Raw genomic sequence first — 21,063 nt, 5'->3', positions numbered from 1 at the left:
GATGTTTGGAAAGGTGGATTGCTCATTGCTGAAGAGCCACTAGAAAGAGCGAATGACTGAATTACCAGTAGAGAGAGAGAGAGAGAGAGATGAAGGAACGAGTCTCGGAAGGAAGGGCTTGTTTAGAAAGAGATTAGTGTGAGTCTGCGTCCATGTAGATTCGCACACGAGGCCTTATGGAATATGGAAAATTTTATTGTATATAGCTGCAGGTTTAATCCACCGTGATTTCTGGTTTTCCAAGTCCCGAGAGCTCATCCCTTCGTCAGTGTCACTCCTGATTTGAGAACCTACGAACCTTGAGATTTATCTCACTGATGCTACACTCCACTGGTGAATTGGATTTTGCCAATTACCCCAGTGTCGGTATTATTCAATTACTGGGGATCAATCCTTCCACGGTAAACTTCTGTGACTGCTATATTGAGTGATGAAATTATTTCAATGATTTTTATGAATAATTGTGTAATAGTCAAGAGTTGCTTAGAAAATACTTCTCAAGGAAAAATGAAAACACTAAGCGGATTGGGAAAATTCGAAGCGCGGAAAAAGTACCATCTGTTCATCGTTCCGAATTATAAACTGAAACTCATGTTTCCTCTCTCGAAATTCAATCTATTGGTTGACGTAAACAATTCAGCGTCTATCCCCAAGTTATTCAATAGTCTGTCCATCCTCATCAAATGTGGTTCCTTCATTTCCTGGAGTGGCCAATCGACTTAGGATCCATTCAACAGAAAAACCTGCCACCTCATAAACAGCAGTATGATTTTGCTTTTGTTATGTGACACGTTCATTCATTGCTTATTGTTGAAATCCTCAAGAGATAAGAAACTCAGATAACACACGAACTAGTACTTCAATACTGCATTCAATAGAAGCCTGCCAAAGAAATATTCCTATTATATTCTTTTTGTCAATTAAGTGGTGATTCACTATAGATGTGAAGAATTCGATTTTGTAAAAGAACTTATGACAAAATTTTTGAAGAGATATATTTTAAAGTGATATGGGAAAATGAATAGTTGGACGAATGTTTGGCGGTCGGTACAGGGGGCTTAGGAGAATTCTAGTTTACCTGCACAAGCAGCTGGCCATACAAATAGGAGTTTCGCTCTAGACAGGATGATATTTTTCATACCGCATCTGTCGCTACGGGGGCCCACCATTTTTTAGGCTCCTCTTTTTTATTTTTTTCATTCAAACGCAAATATTTATCGAAAAAATGGATTTTTTATTGTCGTCGGTAAACACTAGAGTCATTAATTCAAAATAAACCGATAATTTGTCAGAAATTTAAAAAGTCAGGATATTCACAAATGAGGATATTGATTCTTTCTCGATTTTTTAATGATTTTCACAGAATAATTGGAAGTACAAGTGGAAGTGGAAAATGGAAAAAAAAAATGAAGAGAAAAATTTGGAATTGAATGATTTGATAGTAGGTGCCTGGGGTATGAGGCTTGTTATATTACGGTAGCGCAGCTGGCATTTGCCACACCGCCTTCTTCTCCCCCCGAGAAATAAGTTGGGGCACGAATAACGATCAACGTGCCCCCAGTGCCTATTTTTCTACTTTAAGCCCTGAAAATCCCAGAGCGCCCTTGTCTAGGAAAATATAATATCCAAACGGTTGAGCTGGAGCACGAGCCAGTGGGCTTTTATTCTCATATACACAGCTGAGAGTAGAAAACATTGGCTCATATTTCTCCACACACCCCCAGTCCCAATAATTTTTCAAACACCATTATAATGCTCTGCCGAATTAATTAACTCTCCGGGTGTCATTAATTATTTCTACAATACTGCTACTCGAGTAGGATGTAATTCATTTGATTTCCAAATTTTCAAATATGTATACATATTATTTTGAAGAAACTAAAGAATTACACGGATAAATTTAGACGAAAATGTGATCTCCCATTGTCACTGGACTGTTACACACTCAGCCGAATGTCTCTCATCTCGCTCTTATTTTCATTATTTGGCATTTCCTCACGCGGGACAGCTGCAACCGTTACGAATGCCGGGATAACGAGCGCGTCCAAAGGATCAGAGAATCCATTATGCCCGCTGTGAAATCGAATGAAAAAAAGAGGAAGAAAAAAATAACCAAAGTACGAATGTTGGATGGTACAAAAGAATTGGATACATGCGATGACAAAATTCAGGGGGAAAATCTAGCGGCAAGTTGGCTCTTTGTCAAGTGTCCAGAGGAAGCTACCTTTATCTGGTATTCAGGTACCTTACCTACTCCTCCTTGAATTTCTCTTGCTTTTAATATGTACTGTGTTTGAGAATCACCGTGGAAAGGTACTCAAGAGGAAGTTTGGGCCACTTGAAAACATTTACAAGTTTTATTGGAATTTTATTGTCCAAGACCCTAAGGGTTTGTTTCGTTCAGGGACTATTTATGCGAACCGGATGGGGAACCTGAGTTATTTATTTTTATTTTTTTTTGTTTTTTTGTTTTGTTTTGTTTTTTTTTTTTCTAAAAAAAGGCATTATCTTTTGGGACCGAGGTGATCCGTGGGTTGATTTTAAAAAACAAGACAAAAAATTTATAGCATTATTATGCAATATTAGAATTGTCAAATGGTTTTAGAATTATTGGGGCTTCTTTACAGATTTTATTGTGAATTTTTTGCAGAAAGAATGGAGCCTGGATTATGCAGCAAAGTCAAGTAGAAGGCCGTGCACCGTAAAAATGGCGGTTTATGGGTCGACATGGAGTGGAACCAGTGGTATTCTAAGAGAGAATCGCAAATAGGTGGGAGAGAGTAATTTTTTTACAAATTTCAAGTGTCTTTTTTATGGGAGCGGGTGACGAGTAGTATGATATTATGATTCTTGGCTATGCGAGAGCTTGCGTTATTGGAGATTTTATTGTGGTTGTAAAAATTCAATGTTTGCAGTTGTACGAGGAGTTATTGATATTGAGTAATACCGTTCATCTTTGGGAGGGCGTAGGATAAAGTGCAGAGAAGGAATTTCAATGATAGAAAAAAAAAACCGTCAGACAATTGATTTTTTATTATCGAATACATGTATAAGAGAAAAATTTTGTCGATACAATATATCAAATGAATTCATAAATCCAGTGTTTCATCATTTGAATTTCTCACTGATGTTGGTTAGAAGAATCACGCGCCACCCTCCTCTGATGAGTGTTACACACGAGGTCGCCGAAAAAATGCTACCATCTGGAACCATTAATTCTCGACGAATTTTCCTCGGTACAAGTTTCCTCGGTACAAAATCCACAGGCAAAGAGAATAAAAAATTGTTTCATTCACCGAGCGAGGCATTCACTGACGATTGGCCAGGAATGAAGATTATCTTCCCCTCTACCAGCGAGGCGACTGCCCTATCACAAACTTTCCCCCAGCGCAATGCAAGTACCCCCCGTTTTTTGACTGGTGCATCCTCCCCTCTTATTCTCTTCAATGTAAGCCCACACTTTTTCGCAGTGGTACGGTTGAGAGACGCATGTTGGTATGCACACACTGCCTTGCATCGCGAATCACACGAAGAGCTTCAGCCGATTGGAGGGGTCCAATGCATGTAGAGGGAGAGAAGCATTCAACCCAGGGGTCCTCATTGCCTCTATTTCATGTGGTGGGGGGTAATGCACTTTACCCACAAGTGCAACGCCTCATGTGTAATGTGGCCGACATTAATACGCTCATCATTTCTTCCAGCCGCCATGCACAAACCAAAATTTATACTCCAATTTGGTATCGATCTCATAAATATTACACACTGCATCTTTCACCAACATAATTTTCAATCAAATCCTCCAAAAACATCAGCAAATATCCAAAAAATTTCTTCATTCTTCACTTGATCATTCCGAGTTTGATTGTTTTAAATGATGAATGAAGGAAGTTCGATTGAGCTCATGGATTCCAAGTTTTCCGTGTTAAATCAGCAGAAGGGAAATGGTATTCTCCATCAGGGCTTCCTTCTCTCCTGCTCCTTCTTCTTCCTTCACTCAATGAGAGAGAGGCAAAATTTATCTTTAAACAAGAGAGCCCTCGTAATTTTGATCACGTTTCTCATCTTTAGAGATTCACATCAGGATCTGTTGAGGGGATCCACAGCCCAATAAGAATGAGGTACCGAGGCTCTTGAAAAATCTCCTCTTTTTCGGGTGGAGGAAAGGTTTTGTCGTGCGACACAACTTTACCTACAACTTCCACAGTCTATTTTCAGACCCAACGAGGATTATCCAGACAATCGATACAGGCAGCTGCAGCTGGGAAAAATCGTTGGGTTCGATAGGTTTTTCAATAGGACAGATGGCAAATTATTGTACTTACCAACTTTCCGTTAGGGAAACTTCCATATATAGTGCCACTTTTTCATTCTCCATTTTCACATTCTCGGGGGCATATAAATAAGTAATTCCAATACCATTGTAAAAACTTTTCAACAATTGTTTTTTTTTTGTTTTTTTTTTTTTTCGTTAGAACCTCAATTTTTTCGAAATTTTTTGTTGGAGTAAAAAAAAAATCAATTGAAACTTCATCCAACCACCGCCGGTTTCTCTTTGATATTTCTGTCTCTGTTCCACCTGCCGGAAATCCCAAATGTCTTCTTATATTTCACCCCTTTTTTTGACATAATTAATTCCCTCCTATTTTTAATTCGGTGATCGTTTTGTCAGTTATGCCGTTAAATTTGTAAAAATGGTGGAGAGAATTTGATGAAATTTCTTCACATAAATTTCTTTATTTTGAGCTTGAGGCTGTAATAGTTGAATCAGCAGGGAAAAAAACCTGCATTCTGTTAACACCGGATGTCAACAAAAGAAACCTATCGGCGAGAATGTGGCTTCCAACTTGTCTTTCTTTATTTATCTTCAACATTCTACTGATACCGAGTGACAATCCCTCGAATTTTGATATGATGGAAACTAACCTTGGTTTATATTCATGATAAACTCATTTTCTGGAGAAGGGGATCGTACTGATTGTTAATCCACGCCATATCGCACTGTCATTTGTATCTATTGAGAATCGGTCAGGGTGAAATTGTCCAACATACGAGAATCATTTCATCTTCCACATTTCTGTACCTATCGAGAAATGATCATTCGAAAAATGACGGTTCTCAACATATGCATAAAAAAAAAAAAAATTCAAGTTTTCCTTTGAAAGTTGGATGAATTGTTCTTGGCGTTCCCTGTACAATTCCACCAACGCTCGCAATCCCCAACCCAATCAACTGATTAATTAAAACGGTTTCTCCAATGTTAATTCCGTCAAGGATTTAAATATGAAAGTGGGAATCCCATGAAATGTGAAAAAGATAAAGACTGAGATTTCAAGGAGAAAATAAAAATGATGAGAGGAAAAAAGATGGGAAGAATGAAGGAAGAGACCGTTGAGTCGTGTGTGGGTGGGTGGGAAAAATGAGAGGGGAAAAAATGCCTGAAGTACTGTGGAGAGTTGATGTACATGAGATTTTACACGAGGGGTGACTCACCCCTGGCAATAATATCGTTGTGCCACGCCCATGAACAAGATGGCTGCCATCAGTGGAACCAATTACACTCGAAGCCATGGGGTGCGACGAAAAGCGCGCCAACAGCTACCCCTTCGAACTTTACATTCATATTTTAAGCATTGGGAAAATTTTTTCACTCTCGCTTCGTCTTACTTTGTCTACCTAGCTATACATATTTTTCCACCGGCATATTTTAAAACTTGACTCCCTTCCCCCTTTGGATTTTTTTTTTTTCTTCAAGAGAACACGTGCGAGCTACATGAAATGGCGCTTGGCTGGTTCCGGCCTTCCCTTCTCCGGTTTCGTCATATCCGTGGAAAAAATCAAATTCAATACTCATATTCTCCATTGCTGCTGTTATATATTTTTTAGTATTCAGATTTCGGCAACGGTTCAATAATTATTGATTTTTTTCAAATGTCATGGCGAAATATTATAAATATTAGCGCCTGTCTAATAGGTAGTGAGGATATAAATTCTTGTCCTTCATTATTAGATAGTGAGAGTGAGTCTACGCCTTTGGATTCTAAGAAATGAGTTGATTTAGGGTTCGTTGAGTGAGCCAACGGCAATCCGGGGTGGTATTCGATACCCAGTAACCCACCCTTCCACAAAATCGTCCTAAATATCTCGAATTTTTATCTTAAAATTTATTCCCTCCTATAGTAGAAATATCTGACATGAGCGCTTGAAAAATTGGCCAAATGAAATATTTTTGTATAGGAAAAAAAGCCTCATAAAGGACAAAATCATAGGAACAACTGGTGATGTAAGTTGGTCCTTGAACCTACAAGTTCATCGAATCGTCCCGGAAGCTGCTGCCAGTTGAGAGAAAAAAAAAAGAAAAAAAAAGATGGTGTGGGGGGAGAGCGAGGAAAGGGAAAGGGGTTGAATGGACTGAATGACTAACGAGAAATCTCTCCATTGCGCCTCGTGTACTAGGTCGAATACACATTCACCCTTGCCAGGATATAACAGAGTTTCTCAACTTTTTTCCTATTTGAGCCAGCAATTAATTGAGAAACTCTGCACAGTCCTCAATTGTGTGCCATTACAGGTAGAAATCTTCTGCATATAAATCATCGAAAACCCGTTAATGAAAAGATAAATTTTTGTCGTATTTCATTGCTCACTGTATTTCCCATCGTGCCTCTCTGACCCATCGAAACATCCTGAATTTCATCTTGTGACCCAGGTAAGACGACCCAGTTTCCACTCGTTTGTTATACCCAACTCAAAAAGGGTATCCGCATATTTTTCTCCATGTCCTAGAACAATGGGAATTGTAGAAATGAAAAAGAAAAAAACATACATCTGTACACGAATAGGATTAGCGAAGAAACGACACCGAAAAGGGTTTGCCCTCGGATATTCATCCTTCTTTCCGACAATAATATGGGGTCGTTACCCCACTAGAATTTAGGTCAACACATTTCTACTCTTTTGCATTTGGTCAATGGTATTCTAATAGCTTGTAAGGTCTCAATAATTTTTTTAAATAATGAAAATTTAATGGCGTTATGATTTGGCGGTATCGGCTGGATGGGGAAAGCTTGAGATATCCGTTGAACTCTGCTAACATACAGCGTGCGGAGAAAAAGGGAGAGCTCATCCCTGGTGGATAAAAAGGGGGTTGTTCTACCGTTCCCATAGAATTTTCTCCGAGGCCTAGAAGGGTCGATGAACCCCCTCTCAAATGCCATTGAAGTCGTTGTACCCAAGAAAAGTCTTCTCCTCTTCCTTCTTTTGGTTTTGTCCCCCTACTTTCCACCCCTTCTCGTATTTCATTTTATTAATATACATTCACATCTCGAATAAATCTTTTGTTTAAATTTTTTCAACTTATATAGGTGAGAATTGGAAAATATAGTGTGTAGTGCTTAAGAGGGCAATATTTGGCAGGTAATTTTTCGGAAAATGTGAGGCAGCTTTTTCCAGAAGGTAACAGGTAAAAGTGGTGTAAATGGTATTTGGCCCCGACGGTAATCGAGTGGAAGGCGTTGCCTTTGGCAACACCGTCAAACTTCCTCACACCCTTCCATCACTTTTTTTTATCATTAATTCATTTTTTCACACATTCAAGCGTAATGCACATCAAAAAATTTATTCGAAAATTTGACCCGATATCGATTAATCGTGCAGCCTATTGGTTTTCAAGGAATTCAATAATAATAGGGAGATAAAAAATTTTACAAATTCACTGTAAAAATTTTTTCACCAAATATTTGTTAAAATTCATATTTCCACGTGTTTTAGGAATTTTTTTTTACAATAACCACGTAATTCTCATTATTCGTATTAGTAAATTTACAAAATGGCGTGTGATTCGGTGCGGTCTGATGGTTCACACATACGAGGGGTGAAGCGCCCCATTGGAGGAGCAATGAAAAGCCACCCCAATGCTCCAACAATGATCTGATCTCCCAACGTGAGTCAACAATGACCACGGCAACTGCCAAAAGTTATGTCATAATTCCCAAGGAAATTCTGGAAAATGAGATGATTTAGTAGATTTTTTTTTGAGCTGTTTCTGGTATTTGAATCCAAGTTACAAACACCATCTTTTGGTCGCTCAACACATGAAATCATTCTCTCGGCGTCGATAAAGAGAAATTCTGTACGCAATCAGAGCTGTTCAATAGAAAATCGAAATTATCAAATAGACTTGAACTTTTCATGAAAAATATCAATATCAAAAAAATCAAATATTAATGAAGTTAGACAATAAACTCTTGAAAAATAAATAAATCAAGCGTAATAATGGTGCGCAAGTGGAATTTTTCAGAAAATTATACGAGTAGTGCTGTGAAAAATATGCACGTCTTATAATTCTTTCAGATTTCTACATAAAATATTGCAATTGCAAGTAGATTAATATATGCGACGCAATAGCGTAGTTTAGTTTTGATGGTACGATGTTACCACTTATTCATTCGATAATAATATTTCATTGGATTTTTATATTGTTTTTCTAAGGCAAGGGATAATGTTTTTAATTTGCTCATACACCTGCCACCCTGCAAAAACTTAATTTCAGCAAAAGTGTAAATATTTTAAAATAAATTTAAACCGAGTAGTGATTATGTCATGCCTCGTGATAAGAATATCCGTGGAAAACCCGACTCTGGCGAATGAGGAAAAAATGGTGGAATATAACTGAACATTTTTTTCCTTATTTACTTTCCGCATTTACTGAGAAAGAGAAGTTAATCTAATTGCAGAGCTGGGGGTAAGAAAAGGGGCTCGGATGAACTCACGAGCTCAGTTTGTTCTTGAGGATTATTCACAACTGTTTAGCCATGAAAATATATCTCGTAGTACCACTCCTCGTAATCATCTGTATTTTTGTAGTATCTGCTACACCAAGAGTGACAATTAAAAATGGAACTTTAGAAGGGTCTGTCCTACAATCGCGGAAGGGCAGAGATTTTTTGGCTTTCAGAGGAATTCCTTATGCCCGTCCACCTATAGGAGAATTACGTTTCCAGGTGAATACTAATTTCCTCTGTTTTAGAAAAAAATTATAATTTTCGCGTATGAATTCTTCACATTCATGTATAATTTACAAATACATTCTTCTTTCATCGGGAAATTATTCATAATTATTTGATTATGACAAATGTGGGATGGAAGCATAATTGAAAAAAAAAAAAAATAGATAGCGATTACCCGAATCGCCATTTGTGTCAACATGGTGGGAGGCTTGATTTATTGTTCCGTAAATAACTCTGAAAAACAATTCGATGAACTAGACAATTTATAAAATCGTAATGAGTAACGGAAATGCCGCATCAATATTGATATTATATTATTTGAGAAAAAAAAAGTTAATAAGTGAGGGCGTTATGCAATAGGCCCCTGAACCAGCCACATCTTGGACTGGAGTTCGCTCAGCCAAGACTGATGGATCGGTATGCGTTCAACGAAATTACGATAATCCGAATTTGAGATCAACTGGCTCAGAAGATTGTCTCTTCATTAATGTTTACACTCCGCAATTGCCAAGAAGGAATAAGAGGCATGCTTCTAATAATTATGCTGTCATGGTATGGTCCCATGGCGGGGGTGTCGATGGTTCCAGTCATTCTTTACTCTATGGACCAAAATTCTTACTCGATCATGACATTGTTCTCGTCACCATGAATTACAGGTAATACAAATCAATGAAAATAGTTGTGTGCCGTTGTCAATGATAAATTAATGGTATTTTTTCGTAGGCTGGGTCCATTGGGTCTTTTGAGCACAGCAGATAGCGTTATCCCCGGAAATGCCGGCTTGAAAGATCATGTTCAGGCACTCCGGTGGGTTCAAGAAAATATTGGGGCATTTGGCGGTGATCCGGCGAAAGTAACAATTTTTGGAGAAAGTTTCGGGGCTTCAAACGTGCATTTACTTACTTTAAGTCCGCTGGCAAGAGGTGATGAGACATTTCGAGCTCCAAAATTCATGCGATTTATTGTCTCAAGCACATTATTTTTTTCTTGGAGTAGGACTTTTCCACCAAGTGATTAGCCAGAGTGGCACGGCCATAAATCAATGGCCATATCATACAGCGAAATCAGCGAGAGAGAATGCCCATCGTCTTGCCAGAGAACTCAATTGCTCTACTGATACTTCGCAAGACCTTCTTCAATGCCTCCGCACAAAAGATGCCGGTGACGTAATGATGCAGCCTTCAGATTGGCCGGTATTTACAATCATAAGACGATTTATCCGTTGTATTACTTACGAATTGAACATTCTCATTAGATCTTCAATGGAGGGCCCGATCTACCATTTCGTGCAGTGATAGAATTTTCAAATCCGGGGGCATTTTTGACAGATGAGCCTGGAAAATTGATGGAACGCGGAGAATTTGCTGATGTGGCATGGCTGAATGGTGTCAATGCTAATGAAGGAGCCCTTGCTGCTGGCGGTTAGTACGGATGGACCGTATTTCAAGAATTTTAATTTTAATTGACTTTTAAAAATTATAGCACTTTATGCATCCCCTAATCAAACCAATGTCAGACGTTTGAATAACGAATTTACGGAGCTTGCGCCCTTAGCCAATGGATTGGACAGAGACTGTTCAACATCACTTCTCGATGATATTACAAGAAGAATGCGTCAATTTTACTTTGGTGACAGGCAAATTGATGATTCCACCAGGATGAACGTAGTTGATGTATGAAGATTGAAAAAAAAAAAACATTTTCAACTGCCATTTGCATCATTGATTATTTTAATCTTCATATTACAGATGATTTCTGACTCAGTGTTCAAATTCGCTAGCGCCACGGCCGCAAAATTACATCGGCAAAGTGCAAAGAGTCCAGTATATTTCTATCAATTTGCATACAGGGGCACCTTGAGCTACTCCGCTTTTTCTGACCCCTCAAGAGACTATGGTGTCTCGCACGCTGATGAACTCTTATATCTCTTCCCAGTTCATGAAGTTCTATTTCCTACTGGTGCAATGAGTCAGAGAGACTTACAAATGATTGATGTGATGACAACTTTATGGACTAATTTTGCGAGATTTGGGTAAGTGATGAAGAAATTATGTGAATCCACTGGAGTTACATAAAATAATGGATGTGTCTACAATAGCAAGCCGGTTCCCTGTGTGTCATCAATACTTCCCGCCCAATGGAAATCCGTAAAAACTGATGCACTCGAGATGTTCTCTATCGAAAGTCCTACGAGTATGAAGATGGTAAAAGATGTTTTCAAAGATATGATTAATCTGTGGTCAAGTTTTCGCTGTCGTGCTGGGCTTTCACGTACAGCAAATTTGGTGTGACATATATGAATTAAAATAAAATGTATTTTGTCTCTTTGTGAATAAATAAAAAAATTATCTCTGAAAAATACATTGAACGCACAAAGTCATTTTCATTCCGCAAAAATGCTAGACCACTTGCCAACAGGTATGGTGATTTTTTTTTTTTTCAATTCCAAGACAGACAACCGTGAGCAATCACAGCAATCACCTATTTGTTTTCATTAGAATGACACTGTTTATTCAACGCAGATAAGGCAATCCAAGCCAGTCTGGGGTCTTAGCAATAAGGAAAGCAGGCAATCCTACAAAAAATTTAATCTTTATAATGATGTATTGTCGAGGGAAATATTGTTAAGAATAAAGTAACACATTGTTAAAATAATACTGTGGTTGACTTGCAAATTGTGCAGGTGCTTTGTGTATAAAAGTAACTGCACGTAGCTCAGTGACTCAGTTTATCTGGAGAATAATTTCGTCTGAATTGAACATGCATATTTTTTCAAGAAATTTGCTTTTGGTACTGATTCCATTATGGATTTCAATAATTTCTGCTGCACCCAGAGTAAGAATTAGCGATGGAATACTAGAAGGATCTATTCTGCGATCGAGAAAGGGGAGAGCGATCAATGCCTTTAGGGGAATTCCCTACGCTCGCTCTCCAGTAGGAATCTTGCGATTCCAGGTGAAATACCGGATTTGTTTAAAACAATAACTATTGTTCAATACTGATAAATATTTGATTTCAGTCACCCCGACCCCCGACGCCCTGGACCGGGGTTCGCCTTGCTAAGCGTGAAAGAGATAGTTGTCTTCAGAAAATTGATAATTCCCCTAATATGACGACCCTAGGTTCCGAAGACTGTCTTTACATAAATGTGTACACCCCGAATTTACCAGAGCCTATGGAAATAAATGCTTCACGCTACGCTGTCATGGTTTGGTTTTATGGTGGAAGTTGGGTGTCGGGTAACTCATCTATGTATGGGCCGACATACCTCCTTGATCATGACATTGTTCTCGTTACCATGAACTACAGGTATCAAATAGAAAATTATTGAATGACTTGGTAGGGTAGAAACTCATTGAAAATATCGATAGGTTGGGGCCTCTCGGGTTTCTGAGTACAGCAGACAGAACGATCCCAGGAAATTACGGTTTGAAGGACCACGTACAAGCCCTCCGCTGGGTTAAACGAAATATTGCAGTATTTGGTGGTAATCCAAATAAAGTGACAATAATGGGTGAGAGTGCTGGAGCCATCAGTGTGTATTATCTCATGTTGAGTCCACTCGCTAAAGGCAAGAAAGTAATAATAATCTCAAAATATGGGCTACGTTATCCTTATTAACTATACTCATTGAATTTTTCTAACTGAAAATCCAGGACTCTTCCATCAGGCCATTTCTCAGAGTGGCACTGCTCTTAACCCTTCGACATTCAGTACAGCTACAATGGGACGTGAAAATGCTCATCGTCTTGGTAGGGAGCTCAATTGTCCCACTGATTCCTCCCAAAAACTTCTCCGATGTTTGCGGACAAAAGATCCCAGAGAAATAACCGCTATTCCGGGAACATGGCCAGCACTTGATTATTTATTAATTGCATTCCGCCCGATTGCCGAACCGCGACATATTGGCGCTTTTCTAACTGACGGCCCAAATGAATTATCGAAACGTCACGCCTTCGCAAACGTTCCTTGGTTGACCGGGGTTAATTCCGCAGAGGGATCTCTCTTTGCAGATAGTTAGTATTCTAAGTTAAGAATAATTTTCTCCTGACCTCAAAATTGGTGTTTTCTCTTTCATTCCCCTATGAACATGACTGTTTTTTTTTTTTTTAATTTCAGATATTTATGGTAAAAATGCGATGATCGATTATGCGGCGTTGAATGACCATTTTGTAGAAATCTTTCCATTACTTTTTGGGTACACCACTGGTTGTTCCAACGCATCCAGAACGGAAACGTCACGAAGAATCCGAGAATTTTACTTTGACGATAGAAAAATCGATATATCAACAATCCAGAATGTAGTGAATGTATGTAATTGTGTTTTTTGTCTCCTCCCTGATTAATTTTGGCCATTTGAGTAGAATCGATATATTTTTTTGCAGATGACTTCTGATGGGGCATTCATTTTTGGCAGCGCAACTTCTGTGCAGGAGCGTGTCCATGCAGTGAGCCCGGTTTATTACTATTATTTTGCTTATAATGGAGATGTGAAGAATGTTACAATTAGCAAAAATCCTCAGAGGAATTATGGTGTCGGTCATGGTGAAGAACTTATGTATCTATTCCCAGTCAATCAAATTATTTTCCCCAGTGGTACAATGAGTGACAGTGACTTTCAGATGGTTGATGCGATGACAACTTTATGGACCAATTTTGCGAGATTTGGGTAGGGCCAGGAGAAATGCTTAATTATCAGATTCCCAATGATTAATCGTGATTTAGAAAAAAATTACATTTTTTTTTTGTCGGTAGCAAACCGGTACCTGAACGGACGTCACAGCTTCCCGTCCTTTGGGAGCCTGCCAGCACCAATTCACTTGAGAACTTCATCATTACGAGTCCCACAAACTTTGAGATGTCCAAAGATATGTTTAAAAACGTGCTCAACCTGTGGTCTAACTTCCCCTGTCGGGCTGGCCTGTCTTCATTAAACAGACGGCGTAACACTTAGATTAACTATATAAAACCTGTACCTGAGCCTATACCAATGCTTTCCATAAAATGAGAGACTGCTACGACCGGTTCCTTCTAGAATATCATCATTCCAACTCCTACAAGCCTGAAAACCTCCAAAATAAAACAATCATTTGAGCATACGACAAAGCCACACAGTACATTATTTTTATTAACCCAATTATAGTAATATATAGTATTTGAATAAAATAAAAACTGGTTAGAAATTAAAGTAGGGAATATGATTAAAACGACATTACTCAAGCTTTAAGGAATTTGGTAAACAGCCTATGGAAATTGCGCCTCTACAAATACGTTGATCCTTCAAATTTTTAGATGTTCAGGTACGACCTGACATTTTGAACTGTACGCAGAACATCATGGAATGCTCTATCAATGTGTTGATTTCCTACGTGCAATCTATCTGAGTAGATAAGCTAATTTGAATTCCAATATCAATCGCATGTGATGTTACACCGGTCGAAGGTCATGTGAGACACGTGGAAATAAGTTGTTGATGAAAGTGATGTTTGAAGTTCGTTGAAGACACGTGTCAAGGATAGACAGCGAAGGGCGTGTCAATTAATGATGATATTTTTTTTGATAATTTTAATTAAGAAAGATTGAGTTGGAGTCGTTGCGCTGCAGGTGAACTCTAATCGCTTTATTCGGCGGAGTCCGGGTTTGGAAGGAAGATGAATGAGTGGTTAACGTTTATCAGACACATCGAGAGCATGAGAATGAAGAATCGGGAATGGATCGTGTGCGCGGAGACAATTGGATGAAAAATTGGATGAAAGCCATTTGAATGAGAAGTCTGGGGATAATGGGATGGGGATAATAGTATTTTTTAAATGACCTGAGGTTTTGCGTATATGGATGTGAAGTACAACTGAAAACACCGTGAGAGTGCTCAAGAAGTTATCATTAGTAAACAAACATGTATACATGTTGCGTTGACGTCAAAGAGAATATGATTATCAATAATTCCTTAAATTACAATGGATATGTATCCACATGAAAGTATTAATAAATTATAATGTGCAATAATCAGACTTCCTGGGCATACCTTAAGTAAATTGAGAGCTGATTCGCCTCAATCATCCCTGTTGACGTAGGTAAAATGTTTGCAACACTAATCCGCACGGTTTATGCTCGGCCCGTTTATCGAGTCCTGATTTGCCAGCATTTCCGTGACCAATTGTCTCCTCGAATCGAAAGAATTTCCCCTGCAAACCGACCTTTATTTCTTCGTAGATCATAGAAAAATAAATGATTTTTAAAACTTTTATGATTGGTTGGAAGCATCATTGAATTTGATTAAGCCTCCTCGACTCTGTAAATATCCTTGGGCTGACGAATGGGAATAAATTTTCCAGTAAAGTCGAAGTAACGGCAAAAATATATGTCTATTTTATAGCTCCAGATTATGAACTTCCTCCACGTGATGGTACCATCCACATTCCTAATCTCAGATCATAATTTCATTCAGCGATACGGTATCACCTCATTGGCAATGTAAGTACATGCGATGAGAACAGGAGACTCCCTCCTTATCGTCAATCACAGAGAAAGAAGAAACCAGTCACATAATTGAGATTTTCTTCCTTCCAATTCGGGTATGTGTGGCGATTCACCTCCCTCCCCCCGCCAATATACCTATATAACGCCCATGTGTGCATGACCACTCCAAGCAGTTTTATTTGGTGATACGCTCGTGAGCATATACCTCGCCTCAATAGAAGTCACACAATCATGAATACCGTCGGTTTGATAGTGAATTTCCTTGTTGCGACGTGGGCCAATCTCATCGCAGGAACACCTTCCCTCCTAGTCAATATTACAAATGGAACGCTCGAAGGTACAACCGTTCAAACAAGAAAGGGGCGACAAATCGCTGCCTTCAAGAATATTCCTTACGCTCTTCCACCCGTCGGTCATCTCAGATTTCAGGTAAATTTTTCATTTTATCCTTTCTATTTTATTATAGGCATCACCTCATTCTCATCACTCCATTGGAACAATATTTTGTAGCCTCCACAGCCTGCCGAAGCATGGAGTGGAGTTCGATCTGCCACTGAGGATGTTCCCATCTGTTTCCAAGCCAAAAACGAAATATTCAGCATCGATCCTGATAATCGGATGACCGAAGATTGTCTCTACCTCAACGTTTACACGGTTGAGACCCGTTATCATGCCAGCAAATCATCAAAAAAATATCCAGTAATGGTTTGGATTCATGGTGGTGGATTCTACTCTGGTACGAGCCACTCTAGTCTCTACAGTCCCAAATTCCTTCTCGATCATGATATCGTCCTTGTTACAATGAATTACAGGTAAGCCTCATTTATTATAATTTTTATAATTCATCGTTCAAGGATCATTTAATCATGAAAAAATCATGAAAAAATGTTGCCTGATCCGTCAGGATTGAGGCTTTTGGTTTTCTCAGTACCGCGGACAGCGCAGCGTACGGTAATCAAGGCTTGAAGGATCAAGTGCAGTCGTTGAGATGGGTGCAAGAGAATATCGCGGCTTTCGGAGGTGACCCAGATAACGTAACAATTTTCGGTGAAAGTGCTGGTGCAGTTAGCGTGCATCATCTCATTATGAGTCCGCTCACGCGAGGTATTACATTATCGCATTACTTACATCATCTATGTGACAATTGATGAATCGAACGAGTGAAGATATTCCGTGTGATTTGCAGGATTGTTCCACCGAGCTATTTCTCAGAGTGGCACTAGCCTCAATCCTTGGACAATAAATACACAAAAAACTGCCAAGGAACGAGCTTTCAAGCTCGGTGCTACTCTCAATTGTCCAACAAGCGATTCTGAGGAAATGATCAATTGTCTTCGGACCAAACCCGCTGAGGAGATTATTGAGATTTCTCAAAGCTGGCTTTTAGTAGAGTCTATTCTATTACCCCACTTCAAACCTGTAATCGAACCGGAGCACCCAGGAGCTTTTTTCATTGAAGAACCTCTCGACACTTTGAGGAATGGACGTATGGCTGATGTGCCTTGGTTGAATGGTGTCAATGCGAATGAAGGCTCACTGGCAGTAGCTCGTATGTCTCGTGTCTTGCAGAGACATTTCATTTCATATGTTTCCTCCGCTTTTCAATCGGATTAACAATTAGTTCATCGTATCTATTTGTAGCCCTCTTTGGACTTCAGGGATCCCAGGGTGTACAATTTATCGATCAACAATTTTCTGCCATTATTCCATACATTCTGATTTTCGACGAGAGCTGTTCACCGGAACAGCAGCAGGATGTAGCGGCTAAGCTACGGCGCTTCTACTTCGGTGATCAGCGGATCGACGAACTCACGAGGTTTAATTTGATCGATGTAAGCATTCACATGGATATATTTTTTTCATTTATATTTTCTCACAAACAACCAAAAAATAATGTATTTTTTTTCATTATCCATTTAGCTGAATTCCGATGCTTATTTTATGTATGGGCACGCCGTATCCGTTAAAGAGAGTCTGAAACACTTGAAAAGTCCAATCTATTACTATTATTTCCAATACAAAAGCAGCTGGTCTTGGTCTAAACTCCTTGGCGATGCCACCAGAGACTATGGAGTTTGTCACGCTGATGATCTTCAATACCTCTTTCCGATTCGCGATGTCAAAGCTCCGAGTCCATATTCCGATGAAGATTATCAAATGGTGGATATTATGACATCATTGTGGTATAATTTTGCAAGCAGTGGGTGAGTATCAAAAATGCAAGGCCAAATTTTTTTTTTTTAATATATAAAACCATCAAAATGAACAATTTAATTTTCCAGGACTCCAACACCCGTTGATGAAAAATATCCAGCTCATTGGGAACCTGTTCATTCAAATGCCTTCGAGCAATTACTTATTGAGGGCCCTTCGAGCATGAGAATGGTACAAAATCTACATCAAGGCACTTTCCATTTCTGGGAAAGTTTGCCTTGTCCCGTGGGACTTGCTCCCCGAAACAATCACTTACATGTGTAAATCATTCTATGATCAGTTATTCGATGTCGTTGAGCGACAAAACAAAACAAGATTAATTTTAATTACTACATAATATTACCATAATACGTACCTTCCTTCTGAAAATTATATCAAGCTAATATGGAAGAATCTCCATGTAAATAATATGTGATAACATGTGATGGTAGAACGATTCAGTAATACTTATCCGTTATAGGAGGAGAAGAAAAAGATATCTAAGATCCGTTACCATTTATATATCCCAGTTGGACATGTAATGTAAATACAATTCTGCTAAGCAATACTATTCGGAAAGACATCTAATATTTCATTGATGTGAATAACAATTGATGAGACCACAGTAAAGTTTTCTATAACAAATATGATAGATTAATTCTCGTGACCGTAAATAAAGATAGAAATGTCAACCGATGTATTCACCTAGTTTTTGTATCATAAAACATTTTTCATATCGCTGTAATTACCTTCCGTAACGTCCTGAGTTTATCGCAGAGTTCGACCACATCAGCTCTAACATATACTGACTCTGTAGTGATATTGTCTGACTAGCATAAGCCACTTGGTCTCAATAATGGACGCATCAATGATCGTTGTAAAAATATTCACATGGATTTTATTTTCCTCCCATACAATTTTCGCCTCTCATACCGTAAACCTTAAAAATGGAACTATCATGGGTATGACAATGAAATCAAGTAGTGGAAGGGAATTCGCAGCATTTAGAGGAGTTCCTTATGCTCTTCCTCCGATCGGTCCGTGGCGATTTGAGGTAAGTTCTTATAAAATTGGTTAAAAAATTGGATATCATTATTATTACATCAAGTCCGCCGTGCCAACGAAATTTTTCAATTGCAGCCACCACAGCCTTCTCCCGCGTGGTCCAAAATTCGCTATACAAAATTTGATGGAAAAAAATGCATCCATCAGAACGTTTACTTCCAAAAGAATTATATCATAGGAGACGAAGATTGTCTCTATTTGAACATCTATACACCTAAAATGGAGTATGAAAGTGAAGGGCCAAATAAAAAATATCCAGTGATGGTCTGGTTTCATGGAGGTTCATGGTCTACTGGCTCGGGCCACTCTCTCCATTATGGTCCTCAATTTCTTCTCAATAATGATTTAGTTTTAATTACAGTTAATTATAGGTAATGAATTATTAATATCGCCATATGGCCAATATTGTCAATGGTGAATACATTGAAACAGTATTATTTTTTTTTATGGGAACCAAAGACTTGGGCCTTTCGGTTTCTTGAGCACGGGAGATACGGTAATTCCGGGTAATATGGGATTGAAGGACCAAGTCCATTCATTGAGATGGGTGCAGGAAAATATTGAGGTGTTCGGAGGTGATCCGAAGAGTGTTACAATATTTGGAAATGGTGTGGGAGCTGCTAGTGTTCATTATTTAATGCTCAGTCCCCTAGCCAAAGGTATTATAACTTATATTGAATTTTTTTTCCCAAGCTATATGAGAATGATATCTGTAGGTCTTTTCCATCGGGCCATTTCTCAAAGCGGAACGGTAAGAAATCCCTGGGCATTTAACACCTATAAAATGGCCATGAAATCCACCAGAAGGCTGGCCAGAGATCTTCATTGTCCCATTGGAAACACGGAAAAAATGTTAAAATGCTTGAGAAAAATAGACGCTAAGAAGATGGCCGCTGTTGAATTGGAATGGCCGGTATTTATAGACATGAAGAAAAAATAATCAGAAGTTGTGCAATAAATGATATATTCTGGGTTATGGATTATAGATTTTCGATCTCGATCCCATTATGCCATTCAGACCAGTGGCAGAACCGACTCATTCAGGTGCTTTTCTAACGGTAGAGCCCTCGGAAATGGAGCATATGAAAAGTGGATCTGATGTACCATGGATGGTCGGAACCAATTCGGATGAAGGAATTTTTAGAGTTGCATGTAATCAATAGAATTGCATTATGCCTTTTTTTTCCTAAACAATACTCTCATTTCAATTTGAATTTGTTTAGCTATATACGGGCACAGGAACTCAGGACTTGTGGAAGAACTGAACGCGAAATTCAATGAGTATGCGCCAATAACTCTGGGATTTGCTGACAATTGTCCGAAACCTCTATACAAGAAAATGGCGAAGCTACTCCGCAACTTTTATTTAGGTGATGAGAATAAGAAGATCGATCATAATACAAAACTTGATGTAACAGCAGTGAGTGTTTTTTTTTAATTGAAAAATCGCATTATGCCGTCGACCCATTGGATTTTCAAATCATTATTTTCATTACAGATGTACTCGGATGCATTATTCAACGTCGCCAACCATAAAGCACTACATGAACATGCTCTCTTGACTACTGCCCCAATATATCACTATCATTTGACCCATCAAAGTGAAATTTCCTACACAAAATTCTATGGAGATTATACTTCTGTTTACGGAGTGGCTCATCATGACGAGATCCAGTACCTTTTTCCAGTTCACGAGCATTTATTTCCATTAGCTCGCTTTACAGATGACGAATCAAAAATGATGGAAATGATAACGACCTTGTGGTTCAATTTCGCACAGACAGGGTATTTATTGATAAGCCTTTGAAAAATATGATTGATGTTTGGATGACGGATTTTACATGGATCTAGTATTTTAGAAATCCGATGAAACCTGATAAATCACCCCTGATGGGTATCAAATGGGAACCAGTCTCCAGTGAGCACTTGGAATATTTATTGATTGCCGGGCCGAAAAATTTATCCATGTCCGAAGATCTTTTTAGCTATCGGATCAAATTCTGGGAGGGATTACCGTGTCCTGCTGGCATTGCTCCGTCACGACGTTTTGTTTCAGTTCAGGATGAATTGTAAAATCCGATAAATCGCAAAAAATTTCCTTTGTTGTATTCAATTAAAAAAAAAAATGGTGAATTATTAAATACGGATCGGAAACAAATCATCAGACCATTTGAGAGTTATAACGAAATATGAGTCATTAAACTGTTACTCGTACAATGAAAAATTAGCAATTTTTACTACCCAATAAGTCCCACTTTTTACATTACTTATGTCTTTGATTGCAACTGTGCATATTTCCACTATCTGTATTATTAATATT

General features: G+C 38.6%; 2 protein-coding genes across 2 annotated transcripts; both read left to right on the top strand.

The window, feature by feature from the left end:
- The first annotated feature begins 8,422 nt into the window (after nt 1-8,422).
- LOC105263388 (uncharacterized) lies at nt 8,423-14,111 on the top strand. The gene is made up of 16 exons (XM_011299575.1): nt 8,423-8,999; nt 9,366-9,661; nt 9,729-9,928; nt 10,002-10,198; nt 10,261-10,426; nt 10,488-10,678; nt 10,754-11,037; nt 11,104-11,290; nt 11,528-11,570; nt 11,689-11,960; nt 12,025-12,314; nt 12,377-12,576; nt 12,662-13,021; nt 13,125-13,315; nt 13,391-13,674; nt 13,761-14,111. Exons 1-16 carry the CDS (start codon nt 8,811-8,813, stop codon nt 13,957-13,959), a joined length of 3,549 nt encoding a protein of 1,182 aa, XP_011297877.1. The 5' UTR covers nt 8,423-8,810; the 3' UTR covers nt 13,960-14,111.
- A 1,494-nt stretch (nt 14,112-15,605) lies between these two features.
- On the top strand, nt 15,606-20,953 carry LOC105263387 (uncharacterized). Its single transcript, XM_011299574.1, has 15 exons — nt 15,606-15,914; nt 15,996-16,297; nt 16,390-16,589; nt 16,672-17,034; nt 17,127-17,317; nt 17,406-17,689; nt 17,768-17,959; nt 18,513-18,732; nt 18,819-19,114; nt 19,203-19,402; nt 19,460-19,656; nt 19,730-19,895; nt 19,967-20,163; nt 20,242-20,528; nt 20,603-20,953. The coding sequence occupies exons 1-15, from the start codon at nt 15,717-15,719 to the stop codon at nt 20,814-20,816; spliced, it is 3,507 nt and encodes a 1,168-aa protein (XP_011297876.1). The 5' UTR covers nt 15,606-15,716; the 3' UTR covers nt 20,817-20,953.
- The last annotated feature ends 110 nt before the right edge of the window (nt 20,954-21,063 follow it).

The sequence above is a fragment of the Fopius arisanus genome, unplaced genomic scaffold (genome assembly GCF_000806365.1).
Source record: "Fopius arisanus strain USDA-PBARC FA_bdor unplaced genomic scaffold, ASM80636v1 scaffold00014, whole genome shotgun sequence".
Classification (NCBI taxonomy): domain Eukaryota; kingdom Metazoa; phylum Arthropoda; class Insecta; order Hymenoptera; family Braconidae; genus Fopius; species Fopius arisanus.
This window is presented reverse-complemented; position numbering and strand designations above follow the sequence as displayed.